Source organism: Panthera onca, chromosome B2, assembly GCF_046562875.1.
Source record: "Panthera onca isolate mPanOnc1 chromosome B2, mPanOnc1 haplotype 2, whole genome shotgun sequence".
Taxonomy (NCBI): domain Eukaryota; kingdom Metazoa; phylum Chordata; class Mammalia; order Carnivora; family Felidae; genus Panthera; species Panthera onca.
In genome coordinates this window covers 53,751,369-53,772,206 of record NC_138343.1, presented here as the reverse complement: position 1 = coordinate 53,772,206, position 20,838 = coordinate 53,751,369, and the positions used below count along the sequence as shown (strand labels likewise).

The 20,838-nt window shown below is 37.9% G+C and overlaps 1 protein-coding gene across 11 annotated transcripts in view; it reads left to right on the top strand.

Moving 5' to 3' along the window:
* The window catches only part of DST (dystonin), a 497,583-nt gene that overhangs the window by 210,875 nt on the left and 265,870 nt on the right, over positions 1–20,838 (top strand). For all 11 annotated transcript variants that reach the window (XM_078447031.2, XM_078447029.2, XM_078447030.2 and 8 more), the window contains one exon: positions 17,860–17,921. In XM_078447031.2, coding sequence (XP_078303157.2) covers positions 17,860–17,921 — 62 coding nt within the window. The remainder of the gene's footprint in view (positions 1–17,859; positions 17,922–20,838) is intronic.

The following is a 20,838-nucleotide window of genomic DNA, read 5'->3' as shown; positions in this document are numbered from 1 at the left end:
AGTATATAGAGGGAAATTACTTTTATTATTTTATGTTTTAAAGTCTAGAGGCACCTAATTACTTAATGAACTTACATAGGCACTCTTTTTTTCTTTCTCAAAATAAATAATAAATAAACATTAAAAAAACGGGGGTGGCTCAGTTGGTTAAGCGTCCGACTCTTGATTTCAGCTCAGGTCATGATCTCACGGTTTGTGAGTTCAAGCAAAGAACCATGTTGGGTTCTTCGCTGGCTGCATGGAGCCTGCTTGGGATTCCTTCTCTCCTCCTCTCTCTGTCCATCCCCACCATCCCCCCCCCCCAAATAAATAAATAAACATAAAAAAATAAACTTACATAGGCATATATTGTCTAAATAAGGTATTGGTTGGGACAGAAAAAAACATAAAGGAAAGAAGAAATATTCTTTCAGAAACTAACAAATACAATCTGAAAGGAATTTGAGACACTGTATGCATTCATTATAATTTGTTGATTGTATTTTTCTCTGGGCTATTGTAGGTCTTTGATAATTTTTGAGGCTATCTTGTATTAATTTGAATTTTAAGTGAGTGGTTCTGTTTTTCCTTCCATATGGTAGGAAACTTCCATTGTAAAAGTTTTCAAAACTAAGGACTTTTATAAAACCCCACATGATCTCAGGTATTCATAATCTTGGTGAATTTTCTCATATATAAATAATGTGGAAATGATGTTTCTTTGCTTTGTTTTGTCAATTTATATAATAACTATGCACTTTGGGCTATGTATTTTTTTTTCTTGAGAGAGAGAGAGAGAGATAGAGAGAGAACATGCACTCATAAGAGGAGGGAGGAGCAGAGGGAGGGGGAGAGAATCTTAAACAGGCTCCATGCTCAGTACCAAGCCCTATGTGGGGCTTGAGCTCACAACCATGAGATCTTGACCTGAACCGAAATCAATAGTCAGATGCTTAACTAACTGAGCCACCAGCCACCCCTGGGATATTATTAACCAGACCTTTGAATCTGAAAGAAAGGCAAAGATTGAAAACTCTAAAAGAACTCTAATTTCCTTAAGTCATGTAACACAGATAAAGAATTGCAGAAACTATCTACCTTTGGGGAGCCTGGCTGGCTCAGTCAGTAGAACATGTGACTCTAAGTCTCAGGGTCGTGAGTTAAAGCCCCACATTAGAGATGGAGCCTACAAAAAAAAAAAAAAAAAAAAAAAGAAAAATCCTTTCTACCCTTAACTGTGACTCAGAATGACAGCAGTTAGACCATATACAATTCTTAAATGTCCTAGCGGTATAACTATAATTAGTTCTTTACGTGTGAGCATTTAGTGTGCTCAGGTAGGAGAAATTAGGTTAAAATCAGATTGTCGGTGTTTTATATCCCAGTTCTTGGCCAGTTATGAGAACAGATACCAATAAATCCGTCAGAGCAGAACCCAATACTTTTTTGTTCCTAGCCACTATAATGTGGATCTGATACTGTGGGTCCTCAGCCCATAGCCACTGCGCTGGCAGGGAAGTATGGGATTTGATCATTGATTGTGGGGAGTGGTGGTAGCAGGAGAGGGGATATACCAAAAAGCATTTGTGTGGAGAGATTGATGGCCTCTATTGTTCTACATCTATGCCTCAGCTTACTTAGCACATTCTATCCTTGTCCCGTTTTTGGATTCCTGGCAAAGGAGAGCAGAACGATTCCTATATTTTGTTCTGTGGCAATTAAACTTCAAACAAGGACGCCCTCTGAGCATGGTAATTTCTGAGTATATTCTCAGTTATTGATTCTCCTTGCAGAGACTTTCTACAGTGTCATCACTTTGTATCCCAGCCTGGGCAATCATCCTCTGAAAAGACATTACCAATTGAGCCTCTGCCTCTTCTCCCAACCTCTTACGCCCCTTTCTCCTTCCCATTCCCCTCCCTTTTCTCTTCCCCTCTCTCTCCTGCTCTCCCTTTCCTTCTGCAGCCAGCAGCCTAAGAGCAACCCAGCCATACCTGAAGTGTTTAGCTCCATCTTCAGATCTGAGTAGGGGTAGTCTGGCCCGTGTCTTAGTCTTTTTCTGTATCTTCTGTAGAGTCTGCCAGAGTTGGATACATAAATGAATAAAAGAACTTGAAACACTTTTTTTTTCTCATAGTTATTATTCATGTTTTCCTTGTGGAAGATTCAAACACTCAGTATAGAAATATGAAGAATGAAATAGGCAGTATATCACACTGATTTCCACTCCTTCCAGCTTCCACCCTCTTCTGATGACATTGCTCTTTCCAACTTGATGGGCATCTTATACACACACACACACACACACACACACACACACATATATTTGTTCAGTATTTTGTTTTTTTTTTTCTTGGAATCTTTTTCATGTCACTATGTGCAAGGTTTCCATTATTAATATTCTGTAGGATGAGTAACATATAATGCATTCATCTACCCTTCTATTGCTTGACATTTAAATAGTTTCAGATATTTTGCTATAGTAAACATCCTGGTATGCTAATCATTTATAAGCACATATTGCTTTAAATTTCCAACAAGTGGACTTGTTGGTTCGGGAAGTTATATGCATTTTAATTTATAATGTATACTGACAAATTTTCATCAAAAAAGTTTTTGCCGGGGCGCCTGGGTGGCTCAGTTGGTTAAGCGGCCGACTTCGGCTCAGGTCATGATCTCGCGGTCCGTGAGTTCGAGCCCCGCGTCGGGCTCTGTGCTCACAGCTCAGAGCCTGGAGCCTGTTTCAGATTCTGTATCTCCTTCTCTCTGACCCTCCCCCGTTCATGCTCTGTCTCTCTCTGTCTCAAAAATAAATAAAACATTAAAAAAAAAAAAAAAAAAAAAAAAAAAGTTTTTGCCAGTACATACTTTAACCAATGTTGTTTGGGACTACCAGTTTCTCTGCATTAGTTATTATTATAAATTTATGCTGTTATGAAATCATTTGATTCACATGCATTTCCTAATTAGAAGGGTGGTTGAGCATTTCTCCATGTCTTTTTTTTAAGTTTTTTAATTTTTTAAGTAATCTCTACACCCATCATGGGGCTTGACCTCATGACCCCAAAGATCAAGAGTTGCATGCTCCACCAACTGAGCTGGCCAGGCGCCCCTCTCTGTGTTTTTATTTGCCATTTGCATTCCTTCTTTTTCAAATTGTATGTTCAAATCATTTGTAATTGGAAAGGGGTTGTCTTTTTTATTAATGATTAATAGAAATTATTCATATATTTTGGATATTCTTGGTGTATACTACATATGTAGCATATATTTTCTCTCAGTTATGCTTTCTTTTAAGCATCATTTATAGTGTCACTGTTATATCAGTACTTTGTCAAATTTGTCTGCCTTTAAAAAAATTTGTCTGCCTTTTTAAAAAAAAATGTTTAATGTTTATTTAATTTTGAAAGAGAGAGACCGAGCACGAGTGGGGGAGGAGCAGAGAGCTAGGGAGACAGAATCTGAAGCAGGGTCCAGGCTCTGAGCTGTCAGCACAGAGCGACTTGGGGCTCAAACTCACAAACTGCAAGATCATGATCTAAGCTGCAGTCAGACGCTTAACTGACTGAGCTTCTCAGTTGCCCCTTGTCTGCCTCTATGTGTTCATTTTTTCCCAAGGGTTTTGTAACTTGTTTTGTAACACTTTTCCTACTCAACTATTTTTAAAACACAATTTTCTGTATTTTCTTCTAATGGTTTCATTTGTTTAAATAATTTTCTCATTCTCAGGACACCTGGCTGCCTCAGTTGGTAGAGCATGTGATTCTTGATTTTGGGATTCTAAGTTCAAGCCCTCATTACTTAAAAATAAGATCTTTTTTATAGTCACCTGGGTGGCTCAGTTAGTTAAACATCTGACTTTGGCTCAGGTCCTGATCTCGGGGCTTGTGAGTTTGAGCCCCACATCGGGCTCTGTGCTGACAGCTCAGAGCCTGGAGCCTACTTAATATTCTGCCTCTGGCTCTCTCTGCTCCTCCCCACCCCTTCTCTGCTCATGTGCACACACACACACACTCTCTCTCTCTCTCAAATATAAATATTAAAAAAATCTTTTTAAAAATAAAATCATAAAACATTTTTTCTCATTTTAATTTCTAATATTGTATAATTTTTTCATATACTTCCAGATAGTATAACTCTTTGAGATGCGTTGTCAGTGCTTATCTTGAAATATCTCCTCTTTAAGCTATCTTCATTTTGTTGGCAGAAGGATTAAGGATTTTTGAAAATGTAAAGGACTTCTTTATGAAGATTGTAATTTAGATATTCCAATAACCCTTTTTTAAATGTTTTTAGTCATACTTACTAAGCAGCTCAGAAGCAGTAGACTAATTATGCTCTCATCAAGGAGGGACTGCAACAGAAAATAATGTCAATTTCATTTAGATTCAGATCTAAAAAATAATAGTTGTGAAAAACGAAAGCTGAGAAATCCATCAGCATTGGTAATTTAAATTTAAAGTAATATGAAAGTAATTAGAACAGAGGCAGAACAGTGCTTATTATTGGGAAATCAGGTATAGGCTTGAAGTTTATGAGATTTTGCAGTAGTGACTTAGCTAAGAACTTACAGGGAATAATATTGGTATGCTTTCACCCATGGAGTCCTCCACTGTTTTGTAAAGTGTGTGTGTGTGTTTTTTTTAAGATGAATAATTTCATGGCATGATTTTGGTGAAATTTTCCAAATAAGAATCTTGCTTTTTAACAAAACAGGGATGGGGGTAGATGTTGTGGCTAAGGTCAGAAATGTTAAGTATCTTCCTGTAGGTCTGTAGTCCTAAGTCTGTGGTCACACAGAACAGTGGGGGAAAGTTGGATTAGTAGTAGCTCTATACTCATATAAACCATAATGATATTTCTCTGGGAATATTTGGTAAGATTTTTCAACTAAAATGGGAATAGGGACTCCCTTCCTCTTACCATTTCACCTACAACCTCCAGTCAACAGCTGATATTGGCTAGGGCCACTGTAGGTGAGGGTCACATCAAGTGGGCAAGGGAGTTGTTAGGAGAATGAGGGGCAGAGCCCCTAGGTGATGATTGGGTGCAGGCTGTCTGATCACAGGGCCATAGGTGGGACTGGGTAGAGGGAGGGGTGGTGATGTGCATCAGGTCTGATCCATTTTTACCTAGTTCCCTGGTCATCAACTGTACATTATCATCAGTTTCAGGAGCTGGTCTTTCCACTGATTCCAACTATTTATTCCAGCCAGTTTTCCTTCTATCATGATGGAAATGTTAGAGCTTTTGCCTTGCTATTTTCACTGTATTATACTACAGAGCTATTTCTGGGCAGTGGTGGGGAAACTGACTAGACCCATCCCCTTATTCCTCCCTCCCCCAACTTTTTTCCACATGACTCAACACTTCATCTTTTCTTTCTTTTTTTAAATAAAGATAGAACGTTTTGCAAAGTATTGTCCAATCTTCTTTTGAAATTCACATCTGAACCTTATTAATAAACAGAAACCTCATCCTTCCCCTAAATTCTGATGTGACTTCTTGTTAAAGCATTGTGATTAGCCTCCCTGTACTCTTGAGAATGACTTACCTGCAGAAGGCGAATTCCATCTTTTGTGTATCTTCACCACTGAGGAATTGTCCAAGGCTCATTTTTTACTTTTTGTTGTTAACTTATTAAGAAGCTAGCATTTTGTTTTGCAGGTATGAAATTATAATATTGAATGTGCTTTTGCAAATTGCATCCTCTTCCTACCCCTTGCCTTAGTAACTGTATGATCATGGGCAAGTTGTTGAACCTCTAAGCTTCTATTTCTTCCTTTGTAAGTAGGCATAATCTCAAAGAATTGTTGTGAGGATAATATGCAGTATATATATGTGTATTGTATGTATGTTGCTGAGAATAATACCTGGCAAATAGTAAGTGCTTCCACATTGCTACTATTAAAATCCTCTTTCAGTGAAATGGGTAGGCTCAGGTTATTCTATAGGGGAGACAGAGGCTCTAAGAAAACAAAGACAATTCAAAAGGGAGAGAAAGGAAGTGAAGAATACTAAGTAGATACTTTAAACTTTTCTGTAGAAATTGATATTTTTTCATTTATGATATATTGAGAATAAAGTTAAAGATCACATATGGATAATTTCAAAGCATATTGGCAACTGTTACATTTGCAGTTTCTTTTCCTGTGGCATGAGCAAATTTGCTAGCTGTCTTATTGCTGAAAATAACTAGTGATCTTTTTGTTATTGTTTGTTGTTTTCGAGTTAGGGTTTGTACAGTTTCTATTCACGTAGATCTGTTTGTTTAATGTTTCAGACAACATCAGAGTCTTGAAGATGCTTGGTTTGTTGCCTCTTTGAACGGGGGTTCTCATTCTTTTCTCTCTTTTTAAAATTTTATTTCTTTATTTATTTTAGTAATTTCTGCAGCCAATGTGGAGCTCACACTCAGGACCAGCCAGGCACCCCAGGGGTTCTCACCTCTTGACATTTTTTCATTCATGCTCTGAAGTGAAGATCTCATAAATCTGAGGGGAGACCCCTTGTTTTTCTTGCATTATTAGACTAGGGGTTCTGTTGTTTGATAACATAGAAAAGAAGTGGGTTTTGGAATCAGATTTAAGATCCCACTTAGGCTGTGGAATCTTAGGCTGGTTTCTTAATCTCCCAAACCTTGGGGTGTGTGTGTGTGTGTGTGTGTGTGTGTGTGTGTGTGTGTGTGTGTGTATTTTTTAGGTTTATTTATTGGGGTGTCTGAGTGGCTCAGTTGGTTGAGCGTCGGACTCTTGGTTTTGGCTCAGGTCATGATTTTGTGGTTTCATGGGTTCAAGCCCTGTGTTGGGCTCTGCATTGGCAGTGTGGAGCCTGCTTGGGATTCTCTCTCAACCCCTCTCTCTGCCCCTCCCCCACTTTTGCTGTCTCTGAAAATAAATAAATAAACTTAAGTTTAATAATAAAGTTAGGTTAAGTTTAATAAACTTAGGTTTATTTATTTGTTTTGAGAGAGAGAGAGAGAGAGAGAGAGAGAGCGCACAAGTGGAGGAGGGGCAGAGAGAGAGGGAGAGAGAGAATCCTAAGCAGGCTCCGCACTGTCAGTGAAGAGCCCAATACGGGGCTTGAACACACACTGTGAGATCATGACCTGAGACAAAGCTGGACACCCAACCAACTGAGCTACCCAGGCGCCCCAGTTTTTCTGTCTTTAAAATGAAGAGGTACCATCCAGCTCAAAGAATTGTGATTGAAGTGAAAATATTTGTGAAATGTACACAAATTCTTGCTGTTGGAATCTCCCCTGAAGGATATGTATCTAGCATATAAAGTTGAGCTTTCTAAATCACCTTCATAGCATGGATATCAGGGATGAGTTAATAAACAAGTTAGGCTGGGTGTTGTCTGTTATTCCAGGGGAATTCTGCCTGGGGTGTTAGAGAATGTGATGAGCTAGTTCAGCAGTGAAATGTAACATCCTATTGGTTTGCCTTATTTAAAAAAACTTAGGAAATCAAAACTCTGTTTTTAAATTAAGGGACTTCATGTGAACAGCTTAAAATTAAAAGGAAAAATAGATAATTAAGCTTTTTAAAAAATAATAGTTGTATATATTCTGTACAAAATAGTGCAGGAGGCTGGCTTTGCTCATGTTTGTTTAAAAGGGGGAGTTGACTAGTTTTCAGCTTGCAAGTGGGAGTGTCTAGTCAGTGTTTTTCTTTGTACATAGAAAGTTAACAGGACTCTGACACATCGGAGTTTGTACGAAAAGCTTAGGGAACTGTTGGACACATTTCTCGCAGAATGATGGGGCAGCTCATGAAAAATGATCAAGACTGGAACGCCAAGCTGGTGGGGCTGATGTGCTGTATGGGTTAGTAGTCTCACCTGTAATACCACTTTCGTGTTTGCAGAACTGAGAAAGTTGCATTCCCTATGTTAGTTTCTGTGGCGGGAGTTTAGCAGACTGTGGGGCACCCTTCAGAAATCTGGCCAGGCTCACATAACCACTTCCGAGGCTCCCTGGAGAGATTTTTCACCATATTGTTGTCATAGGATATGTGTTTAAATAATATTAGTATTTACTTTACATGTGATACTAAGTGGATTTAATTTTGATTGGATTTTACTGAAAACCAGGCAACGTAGTTTGTAATAATAATCAGTGCTCTTTTTGCACGTTTCTTTGTTTTTCCAAATTCTCTTATTCTTCGTGTTCTGTGTCATTACATATTTTCAGCCAGGTTGTACTTTTTTAATGTGATTGTAGATGTATATTTTTACTTAGTACTTACTCTATAAATGAAATAGTTTTCCAGTAGAGGAATATTATAAAAATTCATTCAGAAAAATAACTGGATAGTCTGTAAAACCAGTAAAATCAGTTAAAATCTCAGGAATGGTTTTCCTTTTTTGTTGTCATAGTAACATTGCCCTAAATATAAATCTCAAAGCTAGACATCCCTTACTGAAGTGAAATAAAGAAGCATTATGAGACTTGTAATTGGAAAATTAGATGCTGTAATCTGGAATACACCCTTTTGAAATAACTCCCTTTTGAAATAATGCCTATGGAAAGGGGCACATCACATTCTCCCCAGACTTAAATTATTCTCTGATTGTAAGTTGCTTTCCTGAGGAAAGTTGAGGCCCTTAAAGTTGACATTACCTCTTTCCTCATTATTGTAGCACTGTGGGAGGCTTCTAGCATTTAAAAGAACTTGATATACTTGAATGGGAGTCATCTAGGTTTATTAGGGTTTGAAAGAAAAGATTTAGGTTACTGGTAGAAAACAGTATCAGAACCTACAAATTGTGTGTGTTACTTAACTTAAATCTTCTCCCCTTATGCATGTACTTTAGTTGTGAGTCATAATCCCCAGGTATTACCTCAGCATTACTTGCCAGATATTTAGCTCCCATCTTACATTTTCAGCGGTGTTTTTGAGTTCCTAGCAAAAACCACCACAACCAAACCTGAGCAGTCAAAATAGCCTTTTTAGAGTTATGTATTATTTAAGTGAATCTCTTGTCTGTACTGGGAGGTAAATTGTTTGATTAAGTCACCATTCTTGATCATGTAGATAAGAAATTAATCAACATGCGATTAGTTTTTAGAACATGTTCTACTTCTTCACATTCCTTAAAATATAGGACCATTTTTTATTAATTTAGAAAATAAGAAATATATTTTATTAACCATTATGTGCCAAGAGGAGAAGAGTTATATAATGTGCATAATGTGTTAAATTTAATGATAGACAGTAAATGTGTTAGAGTTTGTGTTATAACATGACGATTCAATAAATTAATAAAATTTTGGAGTAGAGTTACAGAAATGCCTTAATCCCATATTCTGTAACATGATATGGAAGCTGTCTATTCTTCAGTGATGAAGATTTTTAATTAATAATTCATGTTAATGTTTTTCTTGATTTAACATTAGGGTCCTAGATTATTAATTGGATAGGAATAATGTGGATATTGCTAAGAAGTGATTTTTCTTTTTCCCATACTCTGTTTTCTTTTTGCTGGAGGCTTGGAAAAGCACTGCCGAAAAGGTGATATGAGTGCTAGACTTTGGTGCAGGGGTTCTGTTGTTTTCATTCACTTGTCCAAAGTTCACCGGCATAGCAGGGCTAGATTCCTCAGCACCCAGTCTGTGACTGAGTTGTGTTCAGCACTTCCATTTGAAACTTGACAGTATGTTGGGATAGTGGAAGCAACTCTGAAGGGAATCATAACACGTGGGTTTTAACACATAGCTGGCTTCTGTCTTGCTAATCTACTTGTCCTCCTTCAAGCTCCATTTGATTGCCCTGGGCAGGGTTGGTCTTTCTCTCAGCTGTGCTTGCTTACATGGTGAGTGCCACATCATTTGCTCATTTAGTATGTTCATCACATTGCCTTCATGCCAGGTGCCTTATCTAGATGATGTCCTCCAGAGAGTAAGGGCCAGTGCTCTGTCAGCATGGTGGTCCAAGTACCACTATGACACTGGGCTCATCATATGGCCCGATAGATGTTGGAATGAATGAGTAAATGAAAGATATACAGAATCTACATTTTAATCGTAAGTAGGACTAATGGGTTGCTTCTTTTTCTTTGGTCTTGCCTTATGTACTAGTAATTTAGGTTCATTCTGAACTCTTTAGTAATGGCAAGGTTGAAAGACATTTAAAACACCATTATGCTTCATTTGCTTATTGTATGCAAGGATTTATGTATGTAAATAATTTCATATTATCTTGAACTCAATTGTGCTTTTTGAAACATAATTCCCATTATGGGCATATTTATTTGTTAAGTGCATAAAAACATTTTGGCGTCTACTGTGGGGTAGGCAAAGGTGAGTGAGGTATTGATGATACCCCAAAAGGGCCAACGGAAGAATTAATACGTATTTTGTGAATGATTATGTTGGTTAACAATTATTGATAGCATTGGTCATAAGGAGAGTCATACCTAGAGATTTTACATTGAGAATTAGTGTTTTCATTTTCTCTGAATAAATATCCAGAAGTGGAATAGCTAGATCATGGGGTAGTTCTATTTTTAATTTTTTTTGAGGTATCTCCATACTGTTTTCCATAATGGCTGTATCAATTTATATTCCCACCAGCAGAGCATGAGAGTTCCCTTTTCTTCACATTCCCTCCCACACTTGTTATTTCTTGTCTTTTTGGTAACAGCCATTTTAAATAGGTGTGCAGTGATATCTTATTGTGGTTTTGATTTGCATTTCTCAGACAATTTGTGATGTTGAATGTCTTTTCATTTGCTTTTGGTTATCTGTGAATTCTACCAAACATTCAAAGATTTAATAGCTATTCTCAAATTATTTCTAAAAATTGAAGGGGAGGGAACATTTCCCAAACTCATTTTATAAGGCCAGCATTACATGGATACCAAAACGGAAATTAGGATACCACAAAAAAGAAAATTACAGGCCAATATCACTGATGAACTTAGATGCAAAATTGCTCAACAAAATATTAACAAACCGAATTCAACAATACATTAAAAGGATCATACATCATAATCAAGTGGGATTTATTCTGAGGATGCAAAGATAGTTCAACATTTGCAAATCAGTCAAAATGAGGGGTGTAAGGATGGCTCGGTTGAGTGTATGACTCTTGATTTCAGCTCAGGTCATGATCCTAGGGTCACGAGATCGAGCCCTGTGTTGGGCTCCATGCTGAGCGTAAAGACTGCTTAAGATTCTCTCTCTCCCTTTCCCTCTACCTATCCCCCAACTCTCTCTGTCTCCAAAAAAAATCAAAATGGTACACCACATTAATAAAATGAAGGATAAAAATTATATTATCTCAATATTTGAGAAAAAGCATTTGACAGTTTTCAGCATCCATTATGATAAAAAGTAAAGTGGGTATAAAGGGAACATACCACAATATAATAAAGGCCACATATGCCAAACCCACAGCTAACATACTCAACAGTGAAAGCTGTATGGTCTTGGACTTTTGTTTGTTGGGACTGTTTCTGGTTACTGATTCAGTCATCTTATTGATAATTTTTCTATTCAGATTTTCTATTTCTTTATGATTCGTTCTTGGAAAATTGTATGTTTTTTGGGAATTTATCCATTCTAGGTTTAATTTGTTGGTATATAATTTGTTCATAGTAATCTCTTAATGATTCTTTGTATTTTCTTTGGTATCAGTTACAACTTCTCTTTCATTTCTAATTTTATTTATTTGAACTCTCTTTTTTTCTGGGTAAGTCTAGGTAAAGTTTGTCAACTTTATCTTTTTAAGGAGCCAGCTCTTAATTTCATTGATCATTTTTATTGTTTTTTTGTTTTTGTTTTTTTTTTTTAGTCTCTATTTTATGTATAGATGATCCCTGACATATTATGGTTCAATTTAGAATTTTTCAACTTTACTATAGAAAGTGATATGCATTCAGTAGGAACCATACTTTGAATTTTGGTCTTTTTCTTTAAAAAAAAATCTTTTTTTTAATGTTTATCTTTGAGAGAGAGAGAGAGAGAGAGAGAGAGAGAGAGAGAGAGAATATGAATGGGAGAGGAGCAGAGAGAGAGGGAGACACAGAATCTGAGGCAGGCTCCAGGCTCTGAGCTGTCAGCACAGAGTCCAACGCGGGGCTTGAACGCATGAACCGCAGGATCATGACCAGAGCTGAAGTCAGACCCTCAACTGACTGAGTCACTCTCTCAGTTTGGTCTTTTTCTGAGGTTGTGATAGGTGGTGCAATACTCTCTCATGATGCTGGGCAGTGTCAGTTGCAGCTCTCAATCAGGCATGTGATCACAAAGGTAAACGACTGATATACTTAAAACCATTATGTTTCTTGTTTCAGTACAGTATTCAATAAATTACATGATGAATTGGCACTTACTATAAAATAGGCTTTGTGTTAGTTGATTTTGCCCAACAGTAGGCTAAGAAGTGTTCTGAGCATGTTTAAGGTAGGCTAAGCTAAGCTAAGCTTGGTGTTACATAGGTTTTGGCATAATATATACATAATCAACCTATGATATTTTCAATTTCTGATGGGGTTATCAGGATATAACCCCATTATAAGTTGAGGAAGTATTTTCCACTCTGATCTTTATTATTTTCTGCCTTCTAACTTTGGGCTTTGTTTGCTTTTAGTTTTTGGTTCCTTTAGGTGTAAAGTTAGATTATTTGAACTTTTCATTGTTTCTTGAGACAGGCCTATATTTCTGTGAACTTCCCTCTTAGAACTGCTTTTGCTATGGGGCGCCTGGGTGGCTCTGTCGGTTGAGTGTCTGACTTTGGCTCAGGTCATGATCTCGCGGTCTGTGAGTTCGAGCACCATGTCAAGCTCTGTGCTCACAGGCCTGGAGCCTGCTTCAGATTCTGTGTCTCCCTCTCTCTCTGCGCCTCCCCTGCTCATGCTCTTTCTCTGTCTCAAAAATAAATAAAAAAAAAAAAACATTAAAAAAAAACTGCTTTTGCTGTATCCCACACATTTTGGAATCTTGTATTTCCATTTTCTTTTGTCTCAAGGTATTTTTTGTTACCCCTTTGATTTATTTTTTAATTGACCTATTGGTTGGTAGCATGTTGTTTAAGCTCCATGTACTTATGGTTTTTCCACTTTTGTTCTTGTAATTAATTGCTAGTTTCATACCATTGTGGTCAAAGAAGATGCTTGACATGATTTTAATCCTAAGTTTATTGAGACTTGTTTTTTGGTCTAATATTTGATCTATCCTGGAGAATGTTCCATGTGTACTTCAGAAGAATGTGTATTCTGCTGCTTTTGGATAGAATATTCTGTATATATGTATTACATCTATCTGGTCTGCTGTATCAATTAAGGCCAGTGTTTTCTTATTAATTTTCTGTCTGGATGATCCATCCATTGATATTAGTGGGGGTGTTAAAGTCCCATACTACTACTGTCTTGGTTTCAATTTCTCCCTTTAGGTCTTGTTAATATTTGCTTTATATATTTAGATGCTTTTATGTTGGGTGCATAAATATTTTAAGTTTTACATCCTTTTGTCGGATGGACCTTTTATCATTATGTAATGTCCTTCTTTGTCTCTTATACAGTCTTTGTTTTAAAGTCTAGTTTATCTGATGTAAGTATAGCCATAGCAGCTTTTTTTGTTTCTATTTGGATAGAGTATGTTTTCCATACCTTCACTTTCAGTTTGTGTGTGTCCTTAGATCTGAAGTGAGTCTCTTGTATGCAATGTATAGATAAGTCTTGTTTTTTAAATCCATTCAGCCACTCTGTGTCTTTTGATTGGAGAATTTAGCCCATTTACATTTAAATCTATAATTGATAGGTATATACTTCCTGTCATTTTGTTCATTGTTTTCTGGCTATTTTCATAGTTCCGCTGTATTCCTTTCATCTTTTGCTTTCTTACCTTGTAATTTGATGACTTTTGTTTAGTGTTATGTTTAGTTTCCTTTGTCATTATCTTTTGTGTATCCACTCTAGGTTTTTGCTTTGTGGTTACCATGAGGTTCAGCTATTTCATTCTTATATATAACAGTCTTATCAATTTTACGTTGATAGTAAAATTTGAGGACATTCTCAAAATTGTACCTTTTTACTTTCCCCCCACCCTCATGTTTTGTGTTCTTGATGCCATATTTTACATATTTTGTCCCTTAACTTGCTATTGTAGTTATTGTTAATTTTACTACTTTTATCTTTTAACCTTCATACTAGATATATGAGTGGTAAATCCACTACCTTTATTATATATTTGCTTTCTCAGTGCAATTTTTACTTTCACATGTTTTCTTCTTGCTATTTAGTGCCTTTTCAGCTTGAAGAAGTTTCTTGGAAGGACAGTTCAGTGGTGATGAATACCTTTAGCCTTTGACTCTCTAGAAAACTCTTTGTCTCTTTGAATTCTGAATGATAAACTTGCTGGGTAGAGTATTCTTGGTTGGAAGTTTTTTCTTTTTTCCTTTCTTTTGAATATATCATGCCACTCCCTTCTGGCCCACAATGTTTCTGCTGAAAAATCAGCTTATAGTCTTACGGGATTTCCTTGTATGTAGCAAGTTGTCTTTATCTTGCTGCTTTGAAGATTCTATCTTTTTCTTTAACTTTTGACATTTTAATTATAATGTCTCTTGGTGTGGGTTTCTTTGGATTCATCTTGTTTGGGATTTTTCTGTACTTCCTCGACCTGGATGTCTCCTTCCTTCCTTAGGTTAGGGAAATTTTCAGCCATTATTTCTTCAAAAAAGTCTTTTGCCCTTTTCTCTCTTTCTTTCTCTCTCTCCTCCTTCTGGGATTCCTATAATGTAAATGTTTCTGCTTGATGTTGTTTTGTAGGTCCCTTAAACTGTCTCCCCTTTAAAAATTATTTTTTTTTTCTTTTTTGCTTTTGTGTTTGGATGAGTTCCACTGCCCTGTTTTCCAGGTCACTGATCTCTTCTTCTGCTTCATCTAATTTGCTTTTGAACCCCTCTGATGTGTTTTTTAGTTCAGTTGTTCTATTCATCAGCTCTATAACTTCTATTTGGTATATTCTTATATATATATGTTTTTATCTTTGTTGAAGTTCATCTGTTCTTCTCTCAAGTTCTGTATCTTAATGACCATTACTCAGACTTTTATCAGGTAAGTTACTTATCTCCATTTCATTAAGGTTTTTTCCTGGGGTCTTATCTTGTTCTTTTGCTTGGGAGATATTTCTCAGTTCCCTCATTTTGCTTGTCTCTCTGTGTTCATTTCTGTGTATCAGGCAAATCACCTACCTCTCCCAGTCTTGAAGGAGTGGTTTTGTATAAGCAATGAACTTTATCATTCAACCTTGCCCTACCTCTTGGTTGTCTCTCAAACCTTTGTGATTATTCAAGCAGCCTACTTTATTCTTGACAGGTCTCAGTTGTTGAGATTGTGCGAATTCCTCTCAGTGTTTCAAAGGGAGTAATCTCAGCCAGCATTTATTTTCCAGCTCATTGGAAACCAGACCCTGAGGCAGGTCTGGCATACCTTTTAAAGTATGCAAATATATACAGTCCTGTGGGACCACAGTCATAACTTCTGCTGGGCTTGCAGACCACATGATTTAGAGATGTCCTTTTGGCAACAGTTGCAAAACTCAGGGCTCCAGATAAGTGTATAAGCTCCTGTCTGGGAGGTACCTGTGAGCTGTAGCAAGGCAGAGGGAGAGTGCAGAGATGCGTCTTCCAGACTATATTGTCTGAGAACTCCTCTGTGGTTTACAGCCGTATGGTAAACCTGAAGCCTGCCCCTCTGGCTAATGCTCCAAGAACAGTAAATAGGCATTTTTCACAGGAAGACTGGGGGCGTGTTTCTGTCTAATATTTGTGCTTTGCCCTGGGGGTGGTAGCTTGCCAGAAACTATCTCTTCTGTTGTTTTAGTTTCATGGAGCCCAGCAATGCAGTCCACACTGGCCACCAGAGACAAGTGCTTAAGGGGTCACTCCTGTGTGCACTGTGTGTGCCCACTGGCTTTGGCCGAGTCAAAGGGGAGCCTAGGGCTGGGGCTAGCCCACAACCTTCAGCAGTGCTTTGGGGGAGCCTGGGGTGGTATAAGTCTGTCTGCCGGCTGAAGTGGAGCTGGGCCACAAGGCACTTGGCTGCCTCAGTTGGAAGAGTGACTCTTGATCTCAGAGTTGTGGTTTTGAGCCTCATGTTGGATGTAGAGATTACTAAAAAAAAAAACAACTTAAGTAGCTGAAGTGGGGCTGTAGTGGGGGGAGGATGGTGAGGGGGGCACAGAGAAGTTGTGTGGGGGTTGGGCAAGCCCAGTAGGATGAGCAAGATGAGGGAGCCCAAAAATGGTGCCTGCCAATACTGGTGCTAGCAAACTGGTGTGAGAGTAAAAAAATGACAGTACCTCCATATCCAGAGAAATTTTCAGTATGCCCCTGCACCTCCAGCAGAAGCTTTAAGATGAACTAATGAATCTTCTCATGTGGTCTAGGTGCATTTTTAAATTGCTGCTTTTGTGCTGAGTGACTGGGTGAGTGAGTCCTTTAAGGGTAGACTTTCTCTGTTTCCCACAGCCTTTTGGGTCTCTTGGATATAAGCCCTGTTATTTTTTAAAGCCGTATGTTTTGGGGGCACATTTCTCTGGTGCAGGTTCCAAAGGTTGTGATGTCTGATGTGGGACACAGATATTTTGCCAGTCAGAGAGATGCTCCATATTTGTGAGATCTCTGCTGGTTGTGGGTCATTGCACCAGTGAAACCATGTCTCTGCCTCTCCTACCTGTCTCCGTGTGGTTCTTTTGTCTTTTGTTGTAGAGGAGATGTTCAGCTAGTTTTCAGGTCCCTTTAAGAGGGAATTCATTCACATGTGGCTGTAGATTTGGTGTGTCAGTAAGAGAAGGTGAATTTAGGATGTTGCTACACAGCTATCTGAATCCAATCCCCTTAACAATGTCCATAAATACTTTTAATAAATAGAACAAATTTTTCAAAGGCACTTCTGTTCCATTAAAATAGTTTAAGGACACTCAGGGATGAAGAATGAGGAGGAAGAGAGTGAGACATAGCCTACCCCTAGGGAAAGAATAGAGAGCTTCAAACTGTGGCAGAGAAGGAGAGAAGACCACCAAGGAAGAAGAAAGTACTATCCCAGATGCATAAAGGAGGAAGAATGGAAACAAATATGTAGGGAATTGCTGCCTAGAACCAGGAAGGAAGAAGGTAGTGTAGTTTTGAATGTCAGTTCTGGGTGTTGGAAGATTATGGTTCTCTTTTGAAATAATTATTGAAGAACCACAATATTCGAGTGCTCTTTCTTTTTAAATCACAAGAAGCCATCCCTCACCCTTCTGTGTACCATGTCTGTGTTAACCAGGGTGTATCATACTGAGGATCTAGTTGGGGTATTCTTTTTTACCAAACAATTCAAAACTGGGAGTCTAGGAGAAAAGCGGTGTGGTTAGTCATTAAACCAGAGTTTATTTCAGCCAACGGACCTGAATGTAATTATCACAGTTTTAAATATTTTGTTGAATATTCATGGTTTAACCTCTCTTAAATCTTGTTTTCCTCTTTTGTGAGATGGGAATGACACTACCTACTCCTCCCTCTTTTAGTTGGAAGACCAGATGGGATGTAATATGTGGTCAAGTGCTTTGTGAAGTTCAATGCAAGGGCTCACCTGAAGGTAGTAAGGTTTTTGTTACACAACTTCCTGGTTGTGGTAGTTGTGATGGAGTATATGCAACAGAATGCGCAGAGGGGTTTGTTTAATGGAGTAGCACTGGCAAATACAACACTGGGCAGAGACCAGTCTGACAGATGGATCTCTAACCTTACAGATAGCTGTAAGTTGCCAAAATTCAACGGGAAAATTCAAATGTACTAACCGGTATTTTTTGAATACCTTTCATAATCACAGTTGAAGTCATAGTTTTTACCAACCTCATTTTATATCTTTTTTTCCCCCTTCCAGATGAACGGGACAAAGTTCAAAAGAAAACGTTTACAAAATGGATAAATCAGCATCTCATGAAGGTCAGTTTTATTATTTTCACATCTTGGAATTGTTTTGCTTACTTTAATTTATTGTGCAGTAACGTATAACTCTGAAGCATTGCTTTTCTTTTTTAAAAAATTTTTTTTTAATGTTTATTTTTCTTTGAGAGAGAGAGTGACACAGTGCAAGTGGGGGAGGGGCACAGAGAGAAGGAGACACAGAATCGGAAGCAGACTCCAGGCTCTGAGCTGTCAGCACAGAGCCTGATGCAGGGCTCAAACTCACAAACTGTGAGATCATGACCTGAGGCGAACTTAGATGCTTAACTGACTGCGCCACCCAGGCACCCCTAGCTTTTCTTTTTTTAAATTTTTTAAAATGTTTATTTATTTTTGAGAGAGAGAGACAGACAGACAGACAGAGTGTGGGCGGGGGAGGAGCAGAGATAGAGGGAGACACAGAATCCGAAGCAGACTCCAGCCTCTGAGCTATAAGCACAGAGGTTCGAACTCACGAATACAAGATCATGACCTGAGCCAAAGTTGGAGGCTTAACCACCTGAGCCACACAGATGCCCCTGAAGCATAGCATTTCAATACCAACTTGAAAGTTTAAATTCCAGAGCATTTCACATGCATTTTAGGCATCTGTGATTATCTGGTGTGTGGCCTGTAGGTAATGATGAAGGTGAGAAAATAAGTACCCAGTGATTATAGTGCATTCTGTGATGTTAGGAAAACCTATTATTATTGGACTTAAAAAAAAATCTCAGCAGTTTAAGAAGTATGTAAATATTTATGTGTTAGGGCGTGGAAAAACTGTAATTCTCCAGTAAGATTTTTTCTCTCTCAAGATTCAGACCAGGTTCTGGCCTCAGATTTATGTGGATGGCAGACTGTTACTTATATGAGAATAAAGATGGATTGTAGAGACTGAAGTCTAGACTTACTTTTCTTCTTGTACTTAGTATGACATTGATATTGGCTTAATGTCTGTGTTTCTCTGTGTAGTAAATAGTTGTGGTTCTCAAGTTAATATTTGTGTGCTATGGGACACTTTGAGGATCTGATATAGGCTCTCCAGAAAAATACACATGCACACAAAATTTGCATACAGTTTCATGGAGTTATTGGATCCCACCCTATAAATCTCAGCTAAAGCACCTGTGTAACTTCGCAATGAACTATTAGTCACTTTTTTCCCCTCTTACAGACAGTCCTAAAGTTGGAAACAGGTAATGTTTTAAGTGTGAGAGTTAGAAAGAGTTCTCTCAGAAAAAAAAAAACCAAAACACATTATTTTGAATGTGGTTACATTCTTAAAGCTACTCTACTAATCGTATTTAAAGCATCATGTAGCAAAGTAGTACCAATAATGTACTAGCATCTAATAGCCTTCTATAAAAGTGATTCTTATTTCAAGGGACGTATCAAAATTACCTGAGGGATATTGTAGTCCCCTCTGTCTCACTACCCATTGACAAAATTCTTTCCCCAAATTCTGATATGTCCTTCAGGAAGGCCATGTCACCCACTCTCCAATTGAGAATTTCTATAAAAAAAAAAAAGAGAGAGAGAATAAGTTCTGTTGTTGATGGGAGCTGAATCCTTTGATGTGTTGGCAAGAGATAAGAGGTTGAGACATTCTGCTTTATGATGGTTTTGTTAGGAAATATATTGTGAATACTAACAAAAAATACCAGCCGTGTACCTACCCTCTTTCAAGCTTTTGTCTAATCACACACAAAGTGTGAGTGGGACTCTTCCACAGGCTGGGGCATAGGTGGGCTGATTATGAGGTTAAGGGTATGGAACTTTGGAGCTGAAGACTCTGACAAGATTTCCCCATTTCTGAGGTGAATCCAAGGGAAGCAAAGTTTTTGATGAAGAGGTTCCCTTTTGGTGGCTGATGCCCTAGCAACCTTTGTAGCTGTGGCTGTGTAGGGGTGGGCATGTCAGTGGGCACAGAGGGTTGTCCTACGTCTTCTGGAGCATAGCTGCTATACTTCCACGTTGGTAATCACGTTACAACTGCTGGCAGTGGATGCCAAAGAGAAGTAGAAGTAGAAACACAGGCCCTATAGGAACCATAGCACGGGCCCTGGATAGGTATTTATTGAGGGTCTACTGTGTGCCAGGCGTGTTGGATTGGGCCATTCATTTTATAAGTAGTTCATAAATTGAATGGTTGAGTAAAAGGAGACTTCCATTGCTAAAAATGTCAAAATTCCATTCGAGCTGCTAGAGGACAAAGGCTATATTATTTACTCCTAGGACCCATCGCAGTGTTTGGCAAGGGTATTCTCACTGTGTGTAATATATGTTGTATACATTAAATCATTTAATTCTTCTAGCTGCTGCCCAAGGTGGTTTAATTTAGTGGTTATACACACATAGCCTTCAGAATCAGACAGCAAAGGTTCAAAGCCTGATTTACCTGGAATATGTGACCTGGTTTTGTTTTGTTTTGTTTTTTTAAATAAAATGACAGATCTCAAGATTTAAAGTTTACTTTTGCTGCAACACAGTAAGAATGGGGAAAATATGTTATTTTTATGTGCAATAGCTATTAGATAGATGCCAATCCAACTGATGAGGGTTTCAGTCAGATTAGTTTATTTGTTTTTGTTTTTGTTTTTTGGAGTATGTTAAAGGGTCAGAATTTAAAATTAACTCTTATTAAATGAGAATTCATTTTAGGGAGTGGGGGAAAGTCAGACTACATAGTCTTGGCTAACTACCACTGTCAGTTACTTACATTCTTGTTCTGATTTGATCTAGTATCAGCTCAAAGTAGTCTTCCCTTATAATCTTAAGAATTGTGCACTGAGATTTCTGGCGCAAAACTCAAATATGTGAGAACGTAGTTTTTAAATCTTTAATTCTTTTATGTCTGAAGTTATAGCTTTAACCTCAAGTGAAGAAAAATAATCCAATATCCTAAAACTTTTAGAGG